We start from the raw sequence: 21,731 nt of genomic DNA, 5'->3' as shown, positions 1-21,731 counted from the left end.
ATTTCCTACTGCTTGCAACCACCTTACTAGGCCTAACGATTTTATTATTATGACCCGTGATAGGTAGCCTACACAAACGTTTTTTCCGTACTTTTGTGCCTGTAACATGCTGCTGAAAAAGTGCAGATGAACGGTAATGTAAAGATGGCTTAGCCTATATTCAGCAGTCTGCTGCTGGGCTACACACTACTTGGTCAAATCCTATTTCCTTGCTAATCTAATGAAACATTTTGATGAAATAATTCTCCAGCAACAACAATTCAACGATCGGAAAACTTCACTTTGCTAATAAGCCTCTACGAGTCTAGCCTACAGTCTACAAGTAGCTATTCAAAACTACCAGTGATAACTTATCAAAGGCTTGGTCAGTCCGAGGATAAAGATTCCAAACCAAGGTACCATTATAGCTTAATAGTCCATCAATGTCCCAAGACTACTATGCTTGATTAACTTAACTTGCTGCACACGAATCGCTAAACTTTGCTAGCCAAACGCATTCTGTGTTTTATAGAGTAGCCTATCACCTGAACATCTTGTTACAACAGCTCAGCCTAACTGTGGCCAGGGTTGCCAGATTGATAAAACAAAAAAGGCCAAATGCATCCCCCAAAAAAGCCAAATTATAGAAAAAAAGGCCAAACCTGAGGTTTTGTTCTCTTTGTTGAAATCAGTGGTGTTTTTGCACTTAATTTCAACAACAAATTAGATAATATTTACCCAGTTTCTATTGTTCTACATGTTATCTGTTAAAGAAGAATCGCTTAGTAAAATTCCTGAAAAAATGCAATCCATAAAATACAAACAGATAGGTATGGAAACAATTACAATACAACTGAAATACGCATACAACATTAGGCTTAGCGTCATCCTGTAAACTAAAAAGCCATTAACGTCCACCAGTGAGACCCAGGTGACTAGTGAGAAGGAGTTAATATTGGCATATCACTTAATGCAATATAAAATAGTATATATATACAATATTTATACCCAATATAATTACTTGTAGGCTACATTAAACACCCAACACTGCAAAATCAGAGAAATCAATTGCATTTATGTCCAACATCTTTCCACAATGAACACTCCTTATTATAGGAAAGCTAGCGCCTTTGCCATTTCGTTACTGCTAGTTTCACCATAAACAATATCAGATGTGAAACGCCTTATTATTATGGCACTGCCATCAAAGTTTGTGCAACATTTTCCATTCAGCAGCCTGTCCGTTTGTATTCGCAAAATCGTTTCCAAAAGCTCAGTCTGCATTTTGTTTCGTGTTTATTTTCACTGCCGTAAATAATGAAAAAATCCTCTCTACTACTGCATTACTGACAGGGATGCAGAGACATGTTAAAGCATAGCTAGCAAGGTCTTTGAAATGGGCATGATGTAAAACGCTACACCAAAACTTTTCACTGTTGCTAGGGATAACCAAAAGAACTATGAAAACCAAAAGAAAAAAAGGCCAAACAAATGCCAATCGGGAAACTAAAAAAGGCCAAAAAAAGGCCAAGCGGCCAAACAAAAATTGTCCAGCCAAACACTTTTCAAAAAGGCCAAATTTCTGACATTTGGCCGTAAAAAGGCCAATCTGGCAACCCTGACTGTGGCTGTGGTTATGCACTTCAGCAATCTGTATTGACAGTGCATGACATCACAATCGGACAATTGGCCTTGTTATTACGGTGGTGACGGTTGTAGGCTATAGGCTACACCTCCATAAGAACGGTAAAAATTATGACATAATAAGTATTGGCGTTAAAAAAATGCAAATTTTGTCACAAAAGGCAGAATTTGAATCGCCATTGACGCCATACGTACGTTTAGAAGCTGGTGATCCAGACTTCTTGCAGTTCCGATTGCGTTTCAAGTTCAACAGGGTCTTCAAGATACCACCTGGTCGACTACTGCCACTGTGTTTCTGGAAGACATTTGATTGAAAGGGAGATTTGAACGTTTTACTTAACTTAATGTTTTGTCTTTTCGATTTAGTTCACAGTAGGCTACGCACAACTTGGCTAAGCTACAATTTTTATCTACTAATTTTTTTACCAAAACACCAAAAAAAAAAAAATTTGTTTGAATCTAAGCCAATGTTGATTACGCTATATTTTAAATAAAGTGTTAAAAGCCACCGACCCTTAAACTTGACTCGCTGGTGGTCGTATTTGAGGATGCTGGCTCTATCGAAGAACATTGTTCTCCAGTGGATGTTGTATCTGATGTCGACAGTTGCTTCGAATCCTCCTTGTGTAGTTGGCGGTTATGTCGAGCGATGTTGTCTGTGGTCAAACTGGACAAAGACTTTGAGCTGTCATAGCATTCAGAACGAACTGATGGTAAAGACGATGATGCTGCGCTGTCGTTCAAAGGATGTATCTTTCCATCGGTGCTTCTTGACTTTCCTTCATGTTTTATTTTTGACACTGTATCTGGTGTAGGAGTGCTGTTTTTTCGATCATCGTTCTCGAGATGGAACGGTCGAACGTGAATGATTCTGTCAACATCTGCACCCAGAAACGCATGCGAGAATTCTTTAGACTCTGTAACACTGTGGCAAGAAATATAACATTTTAGGAATTAGATTTGTCGATACAGCTAGGAGAACTATCCCTTTCTAAAGTATCTTAAAAAACTGTCGAAGTTATGTAGAAAACCATTGCTAACATGAAGAAAGAGCAAATAGGTCAATCACGTTAAACCATGACGTACTCAACAGAGGCCATGTCATCGTGCGTGCTGGAGTCTAAACTGGAGGCGAACATGTTTTCATGACTTTGACATACCATATTGAAAAGATATGTATAAAAAGTTGAAGTGAACGTTTTTCACCTTAAATATTTATCTTATATGAAAAAGTTTGCTAGAAAATCAATTTTTAGTTGTATATTCATTCGCCATTTGCGCAAGCATACTAAAACGATGCAGTGTTGCCAGGTGTGAAAATCCCAACAGATATCGGTGTGCTTTAATCGGTACTGTCCCGTTGTTCTGTTATCGAATTTGCACAATTGTTTTAACATACCCTTCTTTGAACAGGAAAAATCTACAAGAACTATCTTTACTTTTCAAAAACGCAGAAAAGTCTTAGTTTTTAAAATACTTTTTTTTTCTTTCAATTTTAATATAATTCCTATGTGATGAAACTTTACTAAACGTTTCATTTAGCAGTTTTATCTGCGGTTTTTATAATTTATATATTGAACAAATTTTTAATTTTACTCAGCTTTGTTTTGAAAATTGCACTCCTTTTCATGGCATTTCCTTTAAAAAGTTAATTGTTTTAAACTTCTGGCAACACTGATATTGTGTTCAATAATTGAATTAGGTTTTGCGGTAGTTTTTAAGGTGCTTGCTGTTGAAATGTTATTTAGGGTAGGATATTTGGATAAATGAAATGTTGATTTATTGAAATACTGACCATGCAAACAAATATTGAGTACCGAGGCTGAAGGCTAGCTAGCGAATGCCGGTAGCCGCGTCGGTTTTGGTAAAATAATGTTAGGCTACTTGAGGGCACACCCAGAAGTGTTATGAAATTGTGTGAAAAGTAACTTACTGTACGGTACCTTTGAGAATGATGGGAATTGTTGAGGCTAGCTTTGTTTTTTTTTCCAACTTGGTGTAGCTGTTTTTATTTTTAGTAGAGGTGTAGTATATTAAACGCATGATTGCAGGGTCAGCCTTCAGCTCTTGAGCCTAAAATTGCTTGCATGGTCAGTATTTCAAGGTCGCCATGGCTCAGACAAATCTAGAAATCTTATGCAGCATTTTGAAATTCTACTTTAGAAAAATAATTGCTTAGTCTGGCTAGACTTGTGCAGGCTAATACTTTTCTACACTGTAGAACAGTACAGCAAAAATGTGGCATGAAGGCACCCAGGAATTAAGAGACACTCTCATTTTCGAACCTGGTTTTAAAATTTTGTTGCAGTCTAAAATACCCGATTGTTCTATACTGTGCATGTAGTATAAATAGGAATAGTCTAATGTGGTATAAGAAGGAATAGTCTAACAAACGCTTTTAAGTTTGTGTGCATTAATAAAAATTTAGTCTCCAATTTTGAGACCAGCAAAGTTTTTTAAAAAAAAGCAAAACGTAAACATGTTTAGATTGTTCTTATAAAAACTGTGCATTTAAATTGTGCTGCTTAAAGTTTGATAAGTTGAATTTGGTCAGTTCATGCGGTCTCAAAGCATCATTTGTGACCTTAATTTTGTCAAACTTGTGCCATTGCAAAGTGTAGCCTATAGTTAGTGCAGGCATAGTTTTCATTACATCTTCATTTTCATGTATATTTTAAAGTATGTTAAGAGGTTATTTGATATTTAATTAAGATGGGTCGAAAATGTTGTGTGACTAATTGCCGTGGAAATTATGATGAGGCAAACAAAGAAACAACTTTTCGTTTACCTTGAAATCCTGAAGAGAAATATACCATATATATGCATATACCAGGTGACACAGTTTGCCAATGGGTACTTTATGGTTATATCATGTTTCATGAAGTTGTTAACCACTGTTGCAGAACCTCGTTATGTCGTGTTTTTCACTCTATATCAGATCAATACCAGTTATCTGTGAACAAAAAGTATGCAGCTACATTGGCCAATATTATGTTTAAAAATTATTGTTGTCTATTTTCACCTGTATCAGAAAAGGAAGTAAAACAAAAGATTTTAAAACTTATGCATTAAAAACTTGTTTTTTGTTTGTTTTTCTTTGTTGTTGATACGTCTGTAAGGACTGTTATAGAACTTCTTTAAATGTCCATTTTCATTCCTGAGAAGTCCTTGCACTGATATTATTTAAAGTTGTCGTAACAGATAATTTTTTCGTTCATTATCTGAACTAAAGTAGCACCACATTAGTTGCGCAACCAGGGGGGCTTGGTTTAGCCCCCCCCCCCAGTTTACTAAAATCCTGGTTGCGCTACTGGCCACAGTCCTTTCATGTAGTAGTTTTGACCATGTAGGTACATTGTATTTTTGTGAATCAGCTCTATACAAAATAATAACTTCAAAGTTAAAACCTTACACATCTACTGTAATTGTTTTTATTATTGTAACACACACGGGAACAACTATTCATTAGAATAGACTAAGTCAAGCGTATGAAATGCCATGGATGAAAATGTATTTTACATTTTGAAATTTGAAAGCAAAATTTTCATTATAATCGTTTTAGGTTTAAATATACTGTGTTTGCAATGCAATATGTCAATGAAAATGTTCGCCTCCAGTTTAGACTCCAGCACGCACGTTGGTTTGGCCTCTGTTAAGTACGCCATGCGTTAAACCAAACCAAGAAAGAATTCAAACTCGGAAACTGAAAATGAAAGGAGAAAGAAATATTTTATAATTTTTGGCTGAGCTTTTATATAACCTGCTAAAAATAGTTATCATGCTTTTAACACTTAGGCTACTTATCATGCTCTTTATAATCTAATCTACATAAGTTACCAAATTTTAAAAGTTTTGCTTTTAGAGTTTTGTACTTTCGTGGCAAACCATCCAGCCAGCAAATCAACCATTTATGACGTTGACTCAAAGTCTGCAGACGATTGATTTGCTGTCTGGGCAATGGGCGAGAAAATAAGGCTTTGGACTTTACATTGATTAATATTGTAAAGCGTATAAGCTAACAAAATACAATTTTGGAAAGCTTAATTGCTTTGTTGAACCAAAAGCTAACACAAATATCACAGCGTTTATCATATCACATGTCCGTTCAGATCTTCATGGTACATTCTGTTACGTAATCTATTCCCCAGCATTTCTCATTGTGAGGTTCTGTAAATCAGATTTTCAGATGCTTGATAACGGCTATGCATATAGCCGAAAAGGTTTTTGTCGGTATTTTTCTTTTCCAATCTCGAAAAACATTGTATCGTTGATTGGTTTCGTTTGCTTTTGATTTTATAAAATATTTCCCTTAAATTATCGCTCTTTCTAGAGAGTTTCACTCACCTGTCATTTCCACACTCTGTACCTTTACGCTCCCGTGTTCTCACTTTCTTCACTTCTCGCTTATCCAATAATGATGTAGGTGATGAGCAATATGACGAAGCAAATGACGTGATTACAGTCACGTCATCATCATCATAAAAGTCCTTCTGGCTCATTTTAATCAGTATTATCAAAGTGTCTGCGATTAGTTTCACTCGCGATTCTAATCGACTTTCTGTAACTTGCTTGAGTGCTTTTCTGAAAAAATGTTTTTTTCATTAGCTTGTTAATAAGTCTATAAACCGATGATGAAATCTATCTGAACTTCATAGTAAGGATAACTGAGAAACAAAAAGTTTACAAAATACAGGGTTATCAGTTGGCCAATCATTATTTTATTGAAATAAGCGTAGGCTACTTACTTCTGAGCTATTTTGTTCAGCCACGTGAGAGTGCCCACAAAATCATCCAGAATAGCAGTTGTTTTATTGGCGAATTCTTCGACTTGCAGTTCGATCTACAGTGGAACAACACGAGAGTTAGACAAAACAGTAAAAAATGTAAAATCATAATCTTTTTCGATATACTAGATGTTTTGTCGGGGTTTAGTGAAAACAAAAAAACTTATTTTTATCAAAAATCTGTTGATGACATTTAATTGCATGACAGTATATCGTGGCACAGTTGATAACCTATAAACATGGGATCACCAAACTACGGACAACCGACCGTATTTAGCCCGAAAAGTTTGTCTCTCCTGACCGCCGTACTGTTCAAACAATGTGATGTAGGCTACAATATGAAAATGCTCATCAAAATCGGTCTTGAAAAACTGAAAAGGATCTCCCTAGCCCAGAGTAATTGTACATGATTACAGTAGCTGTGTAGTGATTAATTGCTGTGTGATTTTAAATGAGTGTGCACTGTGCAGTATACAGCAATAAGTTTTTCACGATTTATACAATTTAACATTGAATACTTACCTCAGACAAAGCGATTTCTCCAGAGAGCTCACAATCCATGTCTTCTGTAGGGTAACAAAGTTTGTTCTGTTTCGGAAGCTTGTATTCTAATGTACGAGTTTCATGTGGACCAGAAAATCCACCAGTTGAACAGCCACTTTCATCAGCAAGCTTAGATTTATCGTAACTAGAAAATGATAGCTTCTTCAAGCGGCTACTTAACTGGGGCAAGGTCTGTCTACTCGACCAAGTATCCTCTTCATCATTTTCAGTTGTTTTGCAACATTTGCTAAACAAAGCTTTTTTGATTTTTTGTAAAGCTTTATCCCAACGTAAGCCAATTTTACGCTTAACAAAATCTGTCGCTTTCCGCAAAGAACTTGCATCCCAAATATCTTGAAATGTCACGTAATGGTACTTGGAATGCAATCGTAAATCGCATTCTAAAGAGGAGTTTCCGTTTCTTTTGATACAACTTCGCTTGTCTTTTGGTAGCTTCTTTCTTTTGCAAGTTTTAGACCTACTATACTTCTTTCTTCTCCTGCTTCTCTCAATTTTAAGACTCTCAAGATGGCCTGAGCAACACTGTGAGAGCTTTGACTTTTTGTAGTACCATTGGTGGCTTGCAACAATAAACGCTTTGAGCAGCACTCTCGTAATTAAAAAGATCACAAGAAAACATACGTAAGCAACATAAGATTCAGATTTCTTCAGAAGTTTGGAGTATCTACTCTGTGATCCACCAATGAACCCACGCCAAGCAGATGACAAAACAGTGTCTTGGATGCTACGAATGAAAGAGGAATATGTGTAGAAAACGTTATTGAAAAACAAGCATCCAAATAAAGAAAAAGTGATATTAAACATGATAAATGGAAGAAAATAGGGAATTAATGCGTTTCTTCCTGACATGCATGTGGCTACAATACCATTAGTGAGACTGCTTCGCAAGCCGTGGTGGGTAACAGCTACTGTTAAACCTTTCATGACTAAGAGTACCGTCCAACTCCCAAGAATATATCGAATGATCAAATCATGTTGTACTACAGTTCCAATGATCTCACTAGGATCTTCGTACAAATGGCTTGACTTCTCAAGAATGTCAACAGCTCTAAAGTTGTTAACTCGGGTTATAGTGCTGAAAATTAAGTAAGCCACGATTGTAAGCCACAATAGAAGATCTACTAAACGTGAAAAGTGGTTTGTTTTTTTAAAAAACTTTTTGTCTAGCTTTTCTTTCATGGAAACAGCCATACAGCTTCTTTCTATTGTTGACATGATAGATTTTATGGCAACATAAGCAACCCACAAAATCAAGGCAATGTTAAAGTGGACCAACACATCTCGAGCTTTTTTGTTATTGATGTCTAACGAGGCTGAATAAATCGATAATTTTGTATCTGAGAATGGGAATAAAAAGTGTGAAAACGCAACAGCAAGAGAGTATGTTTTGCTAACTTTGTTATAAGTAACAAATTCTACTTGGATAGCTTCTATTTTGCGATGAAGCGAAATGTCCGGAATTAAAGTTTTGTTGTTTTGTAATAAATCAATGTGAAAGATTTCAATAGCGTGGAATTCGTTTCCTGAATCAGTAGTTATAACTTGTCCAGATATCTGATTTACGCAATGGCTATCGAGTAACATTTGCATGTGGTGAGGAAGAGATTTACAAAGATTTTTAGGTCGGCGGTTTAGCACGGAGATTTTTACAAATCCAAGCATAATGTTGTTTCTGTTTGTTTGGTTTTTGTTCCAATAATAAAAGGCTTCGTTTTCAGAAGTAGGTGGCACGAAATTAGATGAAAACCAAGTTTTCCATGTCATATAGTCGGAGACTTTCTGAAAAGCTGGCGAGGCTTTGTTGTGGTCTCGAGATTTCACTGAGACGATCAAATCCTGATCCAGTTCAAATCCATCATTAAACCAAGAATGAGCTTGGTCAGCCAAACGTTGTCTTTCCATGCTTCCCGTTGTAAGCAAAGCTGCAACACCAATAATTGTCAGGACCAGAAACAGTAACTCCAGCCAGGAATTAGAGGCTCTTTTTGCCGCAGAAAATCGTTTCATTTCCCGAGCTTTAGCTCGAAGTGGATTGTTATCGTTTTTCCATCTTCCTTTTTTATCGTATGGTGGAAGCATGTTTCTTAAGTAGCGATTTCGTCTTCTCTCAGAAATTTGTATGCGCATTTCATTGTGATCCAATATATCGTTGAAGCAGTCATTATGAAAATGTAGCACTTGTCTGGATTCTAGTTAGAAAAAACAAAAGTACATTAATTTACACGTTAGTTAAATTTACAAAAATACAACAATTAAGTTTAAGCAGATTACTGTATATCCAATAGGTAGTATTTGTTTGATAACGCAATAATTGGTTGATTTTAGGGATATTTAGCCTTGAACATAGGGAGTCTCTTCAAAATCTTACTCTTGACGAATTTGCGTAGGCTACTTGTATAGTGGCTTTGTACAATTGATGCAGGCCCGATTACCGAAATTAACAGGCACCCATTCATCATTAAAGTTATTTGTGAATTGTGGTATTTTGTGTGTGACACTTAATGGAGAGATATCCTTTTGGTACACTGCTTAAATGCTCACCCATAGTGTTGAATCACTATTGCTTAATTTTGTCGTTCCATTATTCACACAGTCGGCGCCTATCCAGCTGCAGGGTGAATGTACTTAACTATTTTACAGCGAAGCAAACAGACAATGCTATTAAAAACATATGAGCTTTCTGTACCTGTTGGAGTTTTGTAAACATAATCATCAACAGCTGCAGCATCAACGGAGGGAAATAACTCTTTCAAAGTTTCAGATAACGGAACATCAGTTATCAAGTCTTTGGCAGTTGAAAGAAGAGCTAACGCCCCGATTGCCATTATTTCAACAAAAACGACAGTCCAAAACATGGCGAAAAATGCAGTTTCCATCCAGATAGTAAAGTCTATATTTTCTAAAACGTATAAGGCTCCGTATATGATTCCACCGCTGGAGGCAAGTATCAGTAGCATGTAGTAAGCCAAAGCTACCGTTTCGCATTGCCTTGGCAAAAGAACAGAGCTAAACGTGGGCAAAGGCTCCAGTTTTTCGCAGGGTACTAGAACAGGCCCGTCCATGGCAAAGTGCGTGTGCTTTTCCCTGTTGTCACCATGAAATCTAAAAAATAAATATGTTTGTTGACCTGTAAAGAACGAAGGAAATTCAAATATATAACATAATTAAAGTAAATATACTACAGTATACAGTAGGGGAGACTCAGGCAAGTTGGCCCAATAGGCAAGTTGGCCCACTCTAAATAATTTTTTAATTACAATAGTTATTGTTATGTATCGTACACATACTGAGAAAGTGCTGTTGAAACTACCTTATCACCAGGTTGGGAGGCTCTAGTAAGCAGAATAAACATGTGAGCACGATTTTTGTATGAAAAATTATGATTTTTGAAATTTTTGGATTTTAGAATTTTTTAGATGTCGAGTGAGTTTTTTCTTACTGTATTAGAAAGATTATTATTTAGTGAGTGCAGCGCTAGTGTGGTTATCAAGACTCACTTTGACGGTGAAACCGTTGCCAGAAGCTCGATAGTTTGACATAAATTTAAGTTTTTACAATATGGTTGCCATTCAGGGAAGTTGGCCCATTTCGTGGGTGGGTACGTTGGCCACCATGGCCAACTTGCCTTCATGAGGTATTATATAGAATGATATTAATTGACTAATTAATACGATGACTTATTTTTTTTGCAAGATTGAAGTAGCCTATCATCAAGTATCCAAAGTAAGTAAATCGCGGCTTTAGCCTACATCGGCATTAAACGATCAATAACAATAATACACTTCCTAACATCGTTTTTATGCCACAAATTGCGACAACGTATTCCTAACCCATATGGTAATAATAGAAAATAGTAAGTGATCAAGAAAACCAATCGCGGAAATGTGTATCAACCACTTCTCAAGCGACGGTCTAAAACGTACCTCGTTTAGGAGATACATTAAAAAATGTTCCGATATTGGTACCCATGCAAAAAGGGGGTTTGTAGCCTATTGCAAACAAGGTCCTACCTATCAGTATCGTTAAGGTCACCAGATCGTTAGGAATAAAGGCATGCCGTTCCAACTACAGTACATGCTGTTTGATACAACCTTTGTTATTTTCGAAAGCTTATTTGGTGTAAGATACTGATGTAAAAAAAGTTTACTGAGGTAAAATACAGCATTATAGCCTAATAGTAGTTTATATTATAAACCATACATGAATGCATACATAGAATAAATTATGTACGGTATGTATGCCTCTATAAAACCAAGAAATAATTAGAAAGAAAATAAAATTGGAGAGAAAGAGAACTTTTCCACTGTTTAATATACCGTAAATGGACATGTTGCCCACGTGGCCAACTTACCTTTCATGGTGGGCCAAATTACCCGCACAGGAAGGCAAGATGGTCCATTTTATTTTTTTCGGAAAACTTGAAAAATTATATACCTAAGAATGTCTGTTTGATGCAAGAATATGTCCACTTCTAGAGTGATGAATTCTCTACTCTTCAATAGCATTCGCTTTAACATATGTTTTGTTATTAGCTCACAAATTCAATTTTTCATTTTGCTGGGCCAACTTACCCGAGTCTCCCCTAGTTGCCACTATCTAAAAGACCTTAACATTCTGTGTCACCCCCGGTAGGATGTTCAGGAAATTTCTATTCAAGTAGAACACAATGAACTTGCTTACTCATTTTGGAAGGCATTCGCAAAGTGAAGGAAATCCTTTGATGCCTGTCTGGAGTGAGAAGGATTTGACAAGTAAGACTCGTGCGCCGTACAATTCGTGCAATCCCCATAGCAGCTGTCCGCTATTGCACGTTCTACGACAATCAATGAATGACAATTTAAGATGGCTTTCACGTGACAATTTAGAGTAAAGATTTTTTTCATCTGCCTGTTATGGGAATGAGTGAACTAAAGACCAACATCGTTCAGTAGAAGATCAATTTATAGCAGCGTATCTTCAAGAATGACGGTCTTTGTATTCTTAGCTGTGCAACCTCGAATGACCATTAAGTCTAATTTTATAGTAGCTTTAAATGTTCAGTTGAATTCTGAGCATTTGATAGTGAGAGAGGATTGTGGGTGTTTTTGGCGTCGAGCATTTATTTTTCAGCTCTTGAGATATGTTTTCCCAAAAAAATGGAAGTATTTTCTTTCATGAAGTTTCCAAAGGAACCTTCATATCTCTTGACAAGGTGCATTAGCCTACATTGTTTGTTTTTGTTTATGACAACAAGATTACGGGTATGATTAAACTAACTTGATGCATTGTTTTACACCTTTTAGCAGCTTCCAAAATAAGCAAGACTCATTAACAAGGTATTTTGAGTTGTTTTTATAAATTTATAATGCAACTTTTCCAAGTATTGTGCCAAAAAAGTGACAGAGAAAATAATTTGTTTTGACTTTTATGGCGATCAGACTGGGATAAACTTGCTTTTGGATTATACCGGCTTGAACTGAATCGTGACCTAAATGCAATTGCACAACTCCCAGCCAAACGTTAGTCTAGCAGTATACCCAAAATTAAAATATTGATATAATCAACTACGTGCAGTGCTGTGCGAAGCTTCAGCATGCCAGCAGACATGGAGGAACCATTTTAAAAGTAGGTGGGCCTAGAGTCGCAGCAGTCAAAGCCAATCCAACTTCTGGGGGGGGCTTCGCTCCCCCGACCCCCAAAACATTGTTGCATTCCTAATACTTGAAATCGTTTATAGCCTACATTGTGTTTTCATGATTGCCTTTCGTGCCAACAAGCGAAAATTTTCCATTTTTGGGCCCGATTTGGCCAATAAAGTTACAAATTTGTTAAATTGCTCTATAACGCTGTACAAAATATGGCGATGTACCTACACACAAATCAAAAAGCAACAATACACACACAGTTATAATATCACCTGGGAGTAATAATCAGCAGCATTGTACAGTACGTGCATATGTAATGATATCGTTGTTTTAACCATAGAGACCATGGAGAATAATTATATTGATTAATAGATTGCTCCACTAATCACACACAACTACACCAACACGTGCTGCCCAATGCCCATCAATAGTGGGCTCAACATAAAAGTTTAAAGATTGAATTTCATCATTGAGCTATCAAAGATAATAATCAAACTAGTGTGTATCAAATGAGTGAAGACCTTTTTTTGGAACTCCCTCTCTGATTTGCCGTTTTCGCTACCGTAGCTTTTCAAAGAAATTTGGCTTTCAAAAGTGGGTGGGCCAGGCCCACCCAGAAAATAAAGTAGGTGGGACCAGGCCTACAAGGCCCACGTGGTTCCTCCATGCCTGTATGCCAGCTGAACGATCGTCAAAGATTGTCAATTTTCAACGGAGAATATTTGAGCATAGTTGACAATGTAGCCAGTGACTATATCACACGAATAAAGTAGACCTACTACAGTTTGAAATTCGCATTTGTAAATGCAACATTTAACGATAAATTTCTCTAAAAATAAATGTAATTTTTCGCGTTTTTACTGCAACAGTTGCCCCAGTTGTAGTACAGTACGATTGTGAGGTCACCTGATGCATGCTGATTGACGTAACTGCTCGGAGATGATGTCATCATACATCGCCTTATTTCGTCATCACAAGAGCTGAAACTTTTGCGTACGTCTGGAGGTGATACTGGCAGATCCTCTTGTGGGGCGTAGGGATGGTTTAAGTCTAAGCGTGAATACCGACAAAATATTAGTTAAGTTTTTCACAAAAGAATTTTTCTGTTTAACAAAACATCAACAGAAAGATAAAATTTAACTATGATATGAGAACACTTTTTCCTGATTGTCAAATATCAAAGCGGAGAAGAAACGGTTTCAATAGCTTAACGGATTTGATTCAACGAATCTCAAGTTCACTTTTTCTCGTTGTACACATTGCACATATCGTTCGTTAAGCAAAGGAACAACGTTTTAGCAACATGGGCTATATTGTAACATTAAACTGACTGGTAAAGCGGTGGTCGAATAAATTTGTGGCAGAATACGGTGCGATACTGATGAGCCCAGCCTCATGGGCGAAACACGTGTCTATCGCTGTCAATTCTTGCTACAAATCGGCTGCCGAGAAACATTTAGCATGATCACTTGCCTTTTATGTCTTCAATGCTGTCGCTATCCCATTCTCTCAACCAATGAGTTACCAAGTTTGATGCGTACGGAATTCTGTCATCGACAAAGTCTTCGAATCGTTCCAGATTAGGTGCAATGACCGTTGTTTTACGTAATCCAGCTGTGATGCCTAAATTGCAAGCACAAAATATTAGAAAACCAATACCTCATTGTCGTGGCCATTTCTATTGATCTTAACAATAAGTTCAGTTCACCTACATTGCTGCGATGAATCAGTAAAAAGAGCAGTCTTGTTCACACTGACGTGTGTTACACCGGACAATGTGCTTTTGTGCATCTTCTTACCAAGTGGAGGTAGAGATGGAAACGTAATTCGATATCTTTTTTCAAGTTTTAAACGGATGACTTGGCCTTTCAATTATACGAGTGGCATTGTAAACAACACATGATAAAGAGTGACCTTAAGATTTGACGCAGGCTATGCTTTCTTGTTATTAAAAAATGGGTTGACCCAGCATTGCTCACAGTAAGGCAATATTTGATACGTCAATATTCAGCATATTGCCCATCATGAAGCTAAGGCTAAAGTAATGAAAGTGAAGCACTTTTCTTGGTGAAGATGGCTGCTTGGCCATGTCTTACAATCATACAATAAACTGCTTAAACCGCAGGCAATGTATTTTTGAGTGTCATATGAGAGGTCTCAGCTTTTGTCCAAGCTCCACATGTTGTTATCTTGTATAAGATAAAATTGTTAGCGTCTGTAACTCGAGCGCCATAGAAAATTGTTAATTGCAAATTAACATGTTCATGAAAACTAAAACAAAAATCCAGGCATACCCATTTGATCTCCTTTCAAGTGATTGCCAAAACCTTGTCCCGAGAAATTTTCACAATTTTCTTTTTCATTTGTTACATCTTCAATGCTGATTGATATACGTTCATCTCGCTCTGTGTATCTATATTTTTGGCATAAGTTTAATAAATTAAAACTTAAGTTATGAAATACGGTAGTGTAAAGCATCACTTGTGACAAGAAGTCTTCTTGAACAAGAGAGTTTGATTCTATTTCAAATAAATTCTATTTTTAAAGCTGTATACTGTATAGTATATTGTATAAACGAGTGTAAGAACTACGGGTTAAAGAAATTTAGGGCCAAAGTAGAGCCTGAATTCTACAGATTTTCTTGATATTTATATTATAATAGCTTGCTTTTGCTACAAGTTTTTTCAGAATATTTAACTTGAGGTCTGTTTCGGGTTTCAAACAATTTTTAAACTAAGGGGATATTTCGGGCCCAAAACATTTCCACTTAAAACTCTACTTAGATACCTGAGGATGAGCTGTGGTGGCACAAGAACAATAGTGGCTATCACTCCTATTCCAAGTCCCCAGACCAGACTCTCAGCGCTGAAGTAGGTCAGTTCTATAAAAGATTACAATAGTGAAGGTCTAATTGAAAACTGTATTGTTTTTCTACAAACTGTTGTAACCACTGTTTTATTTTATGGGCCAAATTAATTTAATGACTCAACGATTCACTTTTGCAAGATTTGCAATTCTGCTGGATGATTTGCCTTTGATTAATTCTAGGAAGCATGAAACGTAAAAGTAACACCTGTGCAACAGAAAATTAGCTTATGGCAACTAGAGCTTTGTTTTGACAGCACATGTAATTCAACAAGTATACAGGGTGACCCACAAAAGGAAAAGCCAACAAATTTTATTATTTAAACTTTTTTATATTTTTTTTGGGAGAGACCACCATGTATATCTTTTACCTGTTCCAAAATCGTTAGTAACACAGAAGTAGTTCTTGGCTGTGGTGAAAGCAAGAACGACCACGCAAAGCGCAAAACAATGGATTATTCGGCGGGATCTGTTCAGAGTTCCCCATCGTGCACAAGCAAAGATTGGAAGAACACTGCAAAAAACCTGCATGGTTAAATTTATGACGTAAAGCCTGAATTTCTGTATTACTCATGAAAATTCAACATACTGTATTTAGAAATAAACTCAAACGTTGTCGACACGTACTTGTGTCCTCGTCGAATAATTCCTAATGAGGACACAAGCACTTTGAGGACAATGTATTTCTTTGTGCAATAAAATGATATAGTCATGAAAAATTGGAAAAATTCGCTTGTCTTCACGACGTTACTGAAAATTACCAGTGCCTTCTATTTCACGATGCTACTTTTGGAAAACAATAATTGCTCCACAAACTTCCCAAATATTAAAACGATTCCCATGGTAAAGTTTGTTACGATTTTAGTTATGCCTTCAGTGATCTCAATCTAAGTCATTATTTTTTGGGTCTTTAAGCTTTTTGTTACCAAGCAATGTTTATTTATCGAAACTACAATACTCCTAAGAATTGTATTTGAATAAAAATAAAAACTGATAACAGTTTGAAGAAACACATAAATTCAAATATAAGACAGTTACTACACTCTTTTCATCGAAATTAACCAAGAAATAGCCAAACTGACATTTCGTTCAGTTGATGTGGTTATAACTTCTCACAAACGCTTGCAGTTGACAAGCATTTAAATAAGTTAGCAAGATATAAACATTGATCAGAAATATTTGTTCCAAAGCAGACCAACAAACTCAGGCTGTCAATTAGGATTATTGACATTGCAAGTACATAAAAATGCATTTAAAATTTTACAAACGGTGAGCTGACAGATAAGACAAAGTTTTATAAACCGTCGATGTGTTCAATAAACATGGATTTGGATTCATGGCCCATGCTTAACTTAAAACTTGCCTGTGCAAATCAAACATGTAGTTTCGAGCTCTCATTGCCAAATGCCTGAAAAACTCTGGCTTTTTTACTAACGGATGTAAAACCGCGCAAATTCGGTTTAGATCTCGATCCAAGGCAAGCCAACTGCTACAAGGAAAGAACCATTTTTGTTCCGTGATGGTATCACGAATATTCACATGATCAATATACCATCGCGGATAGAGACCACAATGGTTGTGCCAGACACAGATTTTCCACAGAGGTCCAAGGTTCTTCTTAAAGGTTGCGATGAACGTTTTTGACGAACCTAATCCAAAAAAAAAACGATAACAATTATTCTTCTGCGATGTATTTTATGGTGATACAAAATAAAAACTGCAAAGGTAAAAGCGAAGTAGTCGTATATATGATTTATGTTTTCAAACGTATTTTTCTCTATTGTAAGGTAAAGGTGGTCCCATACTTGATTTAAGTGTCGGGTATGAGAAGATAAGGTTCTCATTGTACTAAGCCTTCAGCACTAAAGAGAGTAGGGTGGCCAGTTCCTTTCTCTCGGCCGACTTTCCGGCAGCAATTATGCCCACCTAATTTATAACACTCTAAGTAGAGATGAGCGGTGTTTTCAACAACCAGCTGAAGCCGGGAGTTGAACCAGGTTTGCATAATTTGAAAGCCAACGCCTTATCTGTTGAGCCATCCATTCCACCGTTTGTGTTGTATTTATCATAATTTAACAACAAAAACAAAAAATAACTTCTCTTTTTTTTCAAAAATGATATTATAGTTCAGTTTAGTTTATTTGTGCATCGTGCACTCTTTGTTTATTGAACTGTGGTTCATTATGGAACGTTTATGAACGCTGACAAAAATACGAGACATTGAAAAGAGTGCTCCATTTGCGGAACCCATTTGAACTATTTTTTTCATTTAAGCGAGCAAGAACTACCGCACTATTTTTTTTTGTCTCATACTTGAACTTGTTGTGGCGAAGTCTAAAGCGAGATTCACACCGAAAATACAAAACTGTCTTCAGCATACAAAAACGTCAAAATTGTATTCCTGGTGTGAATGGTAAATGGAAACAGACATGCGCCATTTTTCGTGCGACGTTTTTGTATGCTGAAGACAGTTTGTACACTGTAAACGAAAAAGGCTCGAAAAAGAACCTATAAGGGAGCTACTGCGAATGGGGTTCTTTTTAAGAAAAGAACCCTTTAGGGGGTTCTTGAAAGAACCTATAAGGGAGCTACTGCGAATGGGGTTCTTTTTAAGAAAAGAACCTTTTAGGGGGTTCTTAAAAGAACCTATAAGGGAGCTACTGCGAATGGGGTTCTTTTTAAGAAAAGAACCCTTTAGGGGGTTCTTGAAAGAACCTATAAGGGAGCTACTGCGAATGGGGTTCTTTTTAAGAAAAGAACCTTTTAGGGGGTTCTTAAAAGAACCTATAAGGGAGCTACTGCGAATGGGGTTCTTTTTAAGAAAAGAACCCTTTAGGGGTTCTTGAAAGAACCTACAAGGGAGCTACTGCGAATGGGGTTCTTTTTAAGAAAAGAACCCTTTAGGGGGTTCTTGAAAGAACCAATACAGGGTTCTTTCAATAACCCCCAACGGGTTTTTTTTCTTAAAAAGAACCTTTTTGAGGTACTATTATGAACCTTCTGAACGTTCGATAAAATACCTTTCAGGTTTTTTTCTTATTTAGTACCTTTTTGAGGTACTATTATGAACCTTTGATAAAATACCTTTCAGGGTTTTTTTTTATTTAGTACCTTTTTGAGGTACTATTCTGAACCTTCTGAACGTTCGATAAAATACCTTTCAGAGTTTTTTTCTTATTTAGTACCTTTTTGAGGTACTATTCTGAACCTTCTGAACGTTCGATAAAATATCTTTCAGGGTTTTTTTCTTATTTAGTACCTTTTTGAGGTACTATTATGAACTCTCGATAAAATACCTTTTAGGTTTTTTCTTATTTAGTACCTTTTTGAGGTATTATTATGAACCTTCTGAAGGTTCGATAAAATACCTTTCACGGTTTTTTTCGTATTTAATACTTTTTTGAGGTACCAACCTTCCTATGGTTCCAATAGACACCTTTAGATAAACTTACAGTGCTATAACTGATGCTTAAGGTTTTATTGAAAAAGACGGTTACAAAGCAAATACCTTCACAAAACACGATTATCAAGAAATCGTGTTTTGTAGAAATGAACAAGTGTAAAGAAAACGAAAAACAGTGAAGCATCTTTATTCTTTACATATAGGACGATAAAAAAATACAGACCACAACAACTACAAAAATTATATAGGATGATCGATAGCTTTTAAAGAGCGCAGAAAACGTACTTGCAACAACGAGATACCGGTACACGTTTTCTGATCTCCTAAATACCTTCCGAGCATCCTGTATAATCACTGCCCATTACAATTTATTTACAAAACGCAATACCTTGCTTGTTACCTCCACATCTAAATGTAAAATGTGGGTAGAGAAAAAAGACAAGGTATGCTTAATGGATTTGGGGTACTGGATGTTAAACACCCAGTAAGTACTCATCAGCACGGCCACAGCATCCACTAAATTATCCATGCCAATTACTTGACACCCGTCAACCATGACAGTGAAGCCATCTTCTTCTTCAAACTGTATAACCGGATATGTTGATTCTGGATTCTATAACAAACAATGAGCATATTATATATCAACTCGATGGCCAGCACAAGTGCGGGCATTGAGCAACATTCACTTCACCAAACAAATAGCCTACAATGGGTGGGAGACACACAACCAAGAGCCTTTTACTTGGTATCACATTTAGCGATTATCAATCAAGTGCGATGGCTCGCCATGCAGGACATCAGTAATGTTCTTAATCAACTTTTACATTCTTAATTAGCTTAATTATAACCACCAATTTCCGTAACAAAGCATGCATTGAAAATTGATGCTTATAGCATTGGTTGTGATGTAGCCATGATAACTCTCATGAAAGAGTGACGGTACCGTGAGTATAGCCAGCTTGGATTAAACTAGTTCTTCTCTAAAAAATGATCTATTATTATGTATTAATTAATAGTTGCTATACATACTGTACGAACTACAAATTAGGGAGCGTTCAACGTCAAGCGGTAACTGGGGAGGGTACCTGAAAGTTGATATTGGAGGAGGGGGTGAAAAGCTGGGTGACGTCAATTGTAAACCCTTCTCCTCAAGCAAAAAAAGATAGTTTAAACTTAACTTGATATAATGAGAATGCAAGTTTAGTTATGTTACCTGTTAAGTTCAGAATGTCCGCCGGCAATTTCTGCTTTTTAACGTCCTGATAAAAACGGTGGTGGCTAGTTTCTGAGAGCAGTTCAACACAATCTTTTTGCACCAGACTGTTCATTTCTTCGATCATCTGCAAAGACAAAAACCTCAAATTAACCTTCACATACATCCACGATTTCTGTCACTATATAGGATATATTAAAACTCATAGTATAAACACAGGGTCAGTTGGATAATAATGCTTAAAGGCGAAATATATTTGTCAATTAATCAGGCTTCTGTGTTTATACTGTGAGTTTACTGCACTGAGCTAACAAGTTCCAGCAGCGATCGCCTGATAGTTGTCGCCTGATATATCTGATGTCAGCTAGATCCCAGTCACCTTACTAACCAGTACGTCACACTGGCTTTAGTCTTTAAATAGTGCCGTATATATATAAAAATGAACGTAATGTTCAACATACCCAAACAGCGGTTCCCAACGACAGATATTTCGCTTGCAGATCCGCAACCGACATTTCGTTCCCATTGTGCAAACACGTGGATCGAGTGCACAACATTCGGTCGCGAATCAAGCCGTTGTTGCGACAGCTCTCCCCCTTCGCCATCTCCCCTCTCAATTGTTTCAAATGACGCTCAATGTTGAAAGCATCTTCTACCTCGCCAACCAACTGTAAAACACAACAATTAGCACGCACACAACCATAGATACAAGGTTTGCAGTAATAAGGTTTATAGTAGAGTAGACATTGACAGTTGACGGTATCCTGATGCGATGGTTTCTGAAGACAATATTATAAATTGTAAATAGAAACAGAGGATTAACTGTTGTTTTACAAAGTATAAAGTTGTTGTTATTGTATAAAGAAGACCACGTTGCGTAATCACAAAACAACAGACGAGAACATTAATCTGACGTGAGAGGATCCTTAGAATACAAACTTTTAACCAGTATATCGCCAAAGTACGACATAATTAATAATATAAAGAACAGTATCTTACCAACTAATTGTAGCATACAGATCTTCACGAGTTGATTTCTGCACTTCGATAGTTGGCATAATTACTGATACTATCTTATATATGCAGCAGCAGATGTCTTGACTCTATGTCTATACACTAATCTAACTATCCTAAACTGTGAAATGCGTTGTAGTCACCACATACACTGGCTTGACCGGTAAACTGGTCTGACCCGTAAACGTACGATAACTAGTAGAAATTACGTCAAGAGACGCACAAATGCTTCCTTCAGCTTACGAAAACGAAAAAAAAGTTTTCTAAACGACGACTTCAAGCTTGACTGAACAGCGACACAAAACGATAAAAACACAAGGTTGTTTTGATAATTTTACGTTAGTTTTTTGTATTGCCTACTTGTGTTCCTTTATTTCGTCATGCGTTCTTTATTGTTTTGCACTCTCTTGCACTGATCGCCAAAAGAAAAAAGGATTCGTAATTGGCAAATCGGTTTGTATTACATTCGTTCTAAAATTGCTTATTTCAATATTTCATAATTTCAAAGACAGTCACAAATCGAAAGCTCAAAAGTTACAGCGCAAGTGAAATTGTCTAACACGCACATTAAAGTAGCCTAAATTAATGCACATCAAGCATATTAAAAGCACAAACAAAAACCAAATCAAAAATCGTGTGTC

At 36.6% G+C, this 21,731-nt stretch overlaps 2 protein-coding genes across 2 annotated transcripts in view; both read right to left on the bottom strand.

Moving 5' to 3' along the window:
• LOC145780611 (uncharacterized) overlaps positions 1-21,731 on the bottom strand; it is an 88,796-nt gene that overhangs the window by 7,319 nt on the left and 59,746 nt on the right. The window contains exons 56-68 of the mRNA XM_082592236.1: positions 16,824-17,109; positions 15,832-15,974; positions 15,383-15,476; positions 14,890-15,008; positions 14,069-14,218; positions 13,502-13,645; positions 11,652-11,784; positions 9,658-10,073; positions 6,930-9,160; positions 6,369-6,463; positions 5,968-6,204; positions 2,137-2,548; positions 1,819-1,918 (exon numbers count right to left, since the gene is read on the bottom strand). Of these exons, the coding sequence (XP_082448362.1) occupies positions 1,819-1,918; positions 2,137-2,548; positions 5,968-6,204; positions 6,369-6,463; positions 6,930-9,160; positions 9,658-10,073; positions 11,652-11,784; positions 13,502-13,645; positions 14,069-14,218; positions 14,890-15,008; positions 15,383-15,476; positions 15,832-15,974; positions 16,824-17,109 (4,560 nt within the window). The remainder of the gene's footprint in view (positions 1-1,818; positions 1,919-2,136; positions 2,549-5,967; positions 6,205-6,368; positions 6,464-6,929; positions 9,161-9,657; positions 10,074-11,651; positions 11,785-13,501; positions 13,646-14,068; positions 14,219-14,889; positions 15,009-15,382; positions 15,477-15,831; positions 15,975-16,823; positions 17,110-21,731) is intronic.
• On the bottom strand, positions 18,926-21,202 carry LOC145780836 (uncharacterized). The gene is made up of 4 exons (XM_082592482.1): positions 21,076-21,202; positions 20,538-20,744; positions 20,077-20,203; positions 18,926-19,476 (listed from the first exon to the last, which is right to left on the bottom strand). The coding sequence occupies exons 2-4, from the start codon at positions 20,679-20,681 to the stop codon at positions 19,442-19,444; spliced, it is 306 nt and encodes a 101-aa protein (XP_082448608.1). The 5' UTR covers positions 20,682-20,744; positions 21,076-21,202; the 3' UTR covers positions 18,926-19,441.

The sequence above is a fragment of the Aplidium turbinatum genome, chromosome 12 (genome assembly GCF_918807975.1).
Source record: "Aplidium turbinatum chromosome 12, kaAplTurb1.1, whole genome shotgun sequence".
NCBI lineage: Eukaryota > Metazoa > Chordata > Ascidiacea > Aplousobranchia > Polyclinidae > Aplidium > Aplidium turbinatum.
The sequence above is the reverse complement of the archived record's forward strand: the minus strand, read 5'-3'. Positions and strand labels throughout refer to the sequence as shown.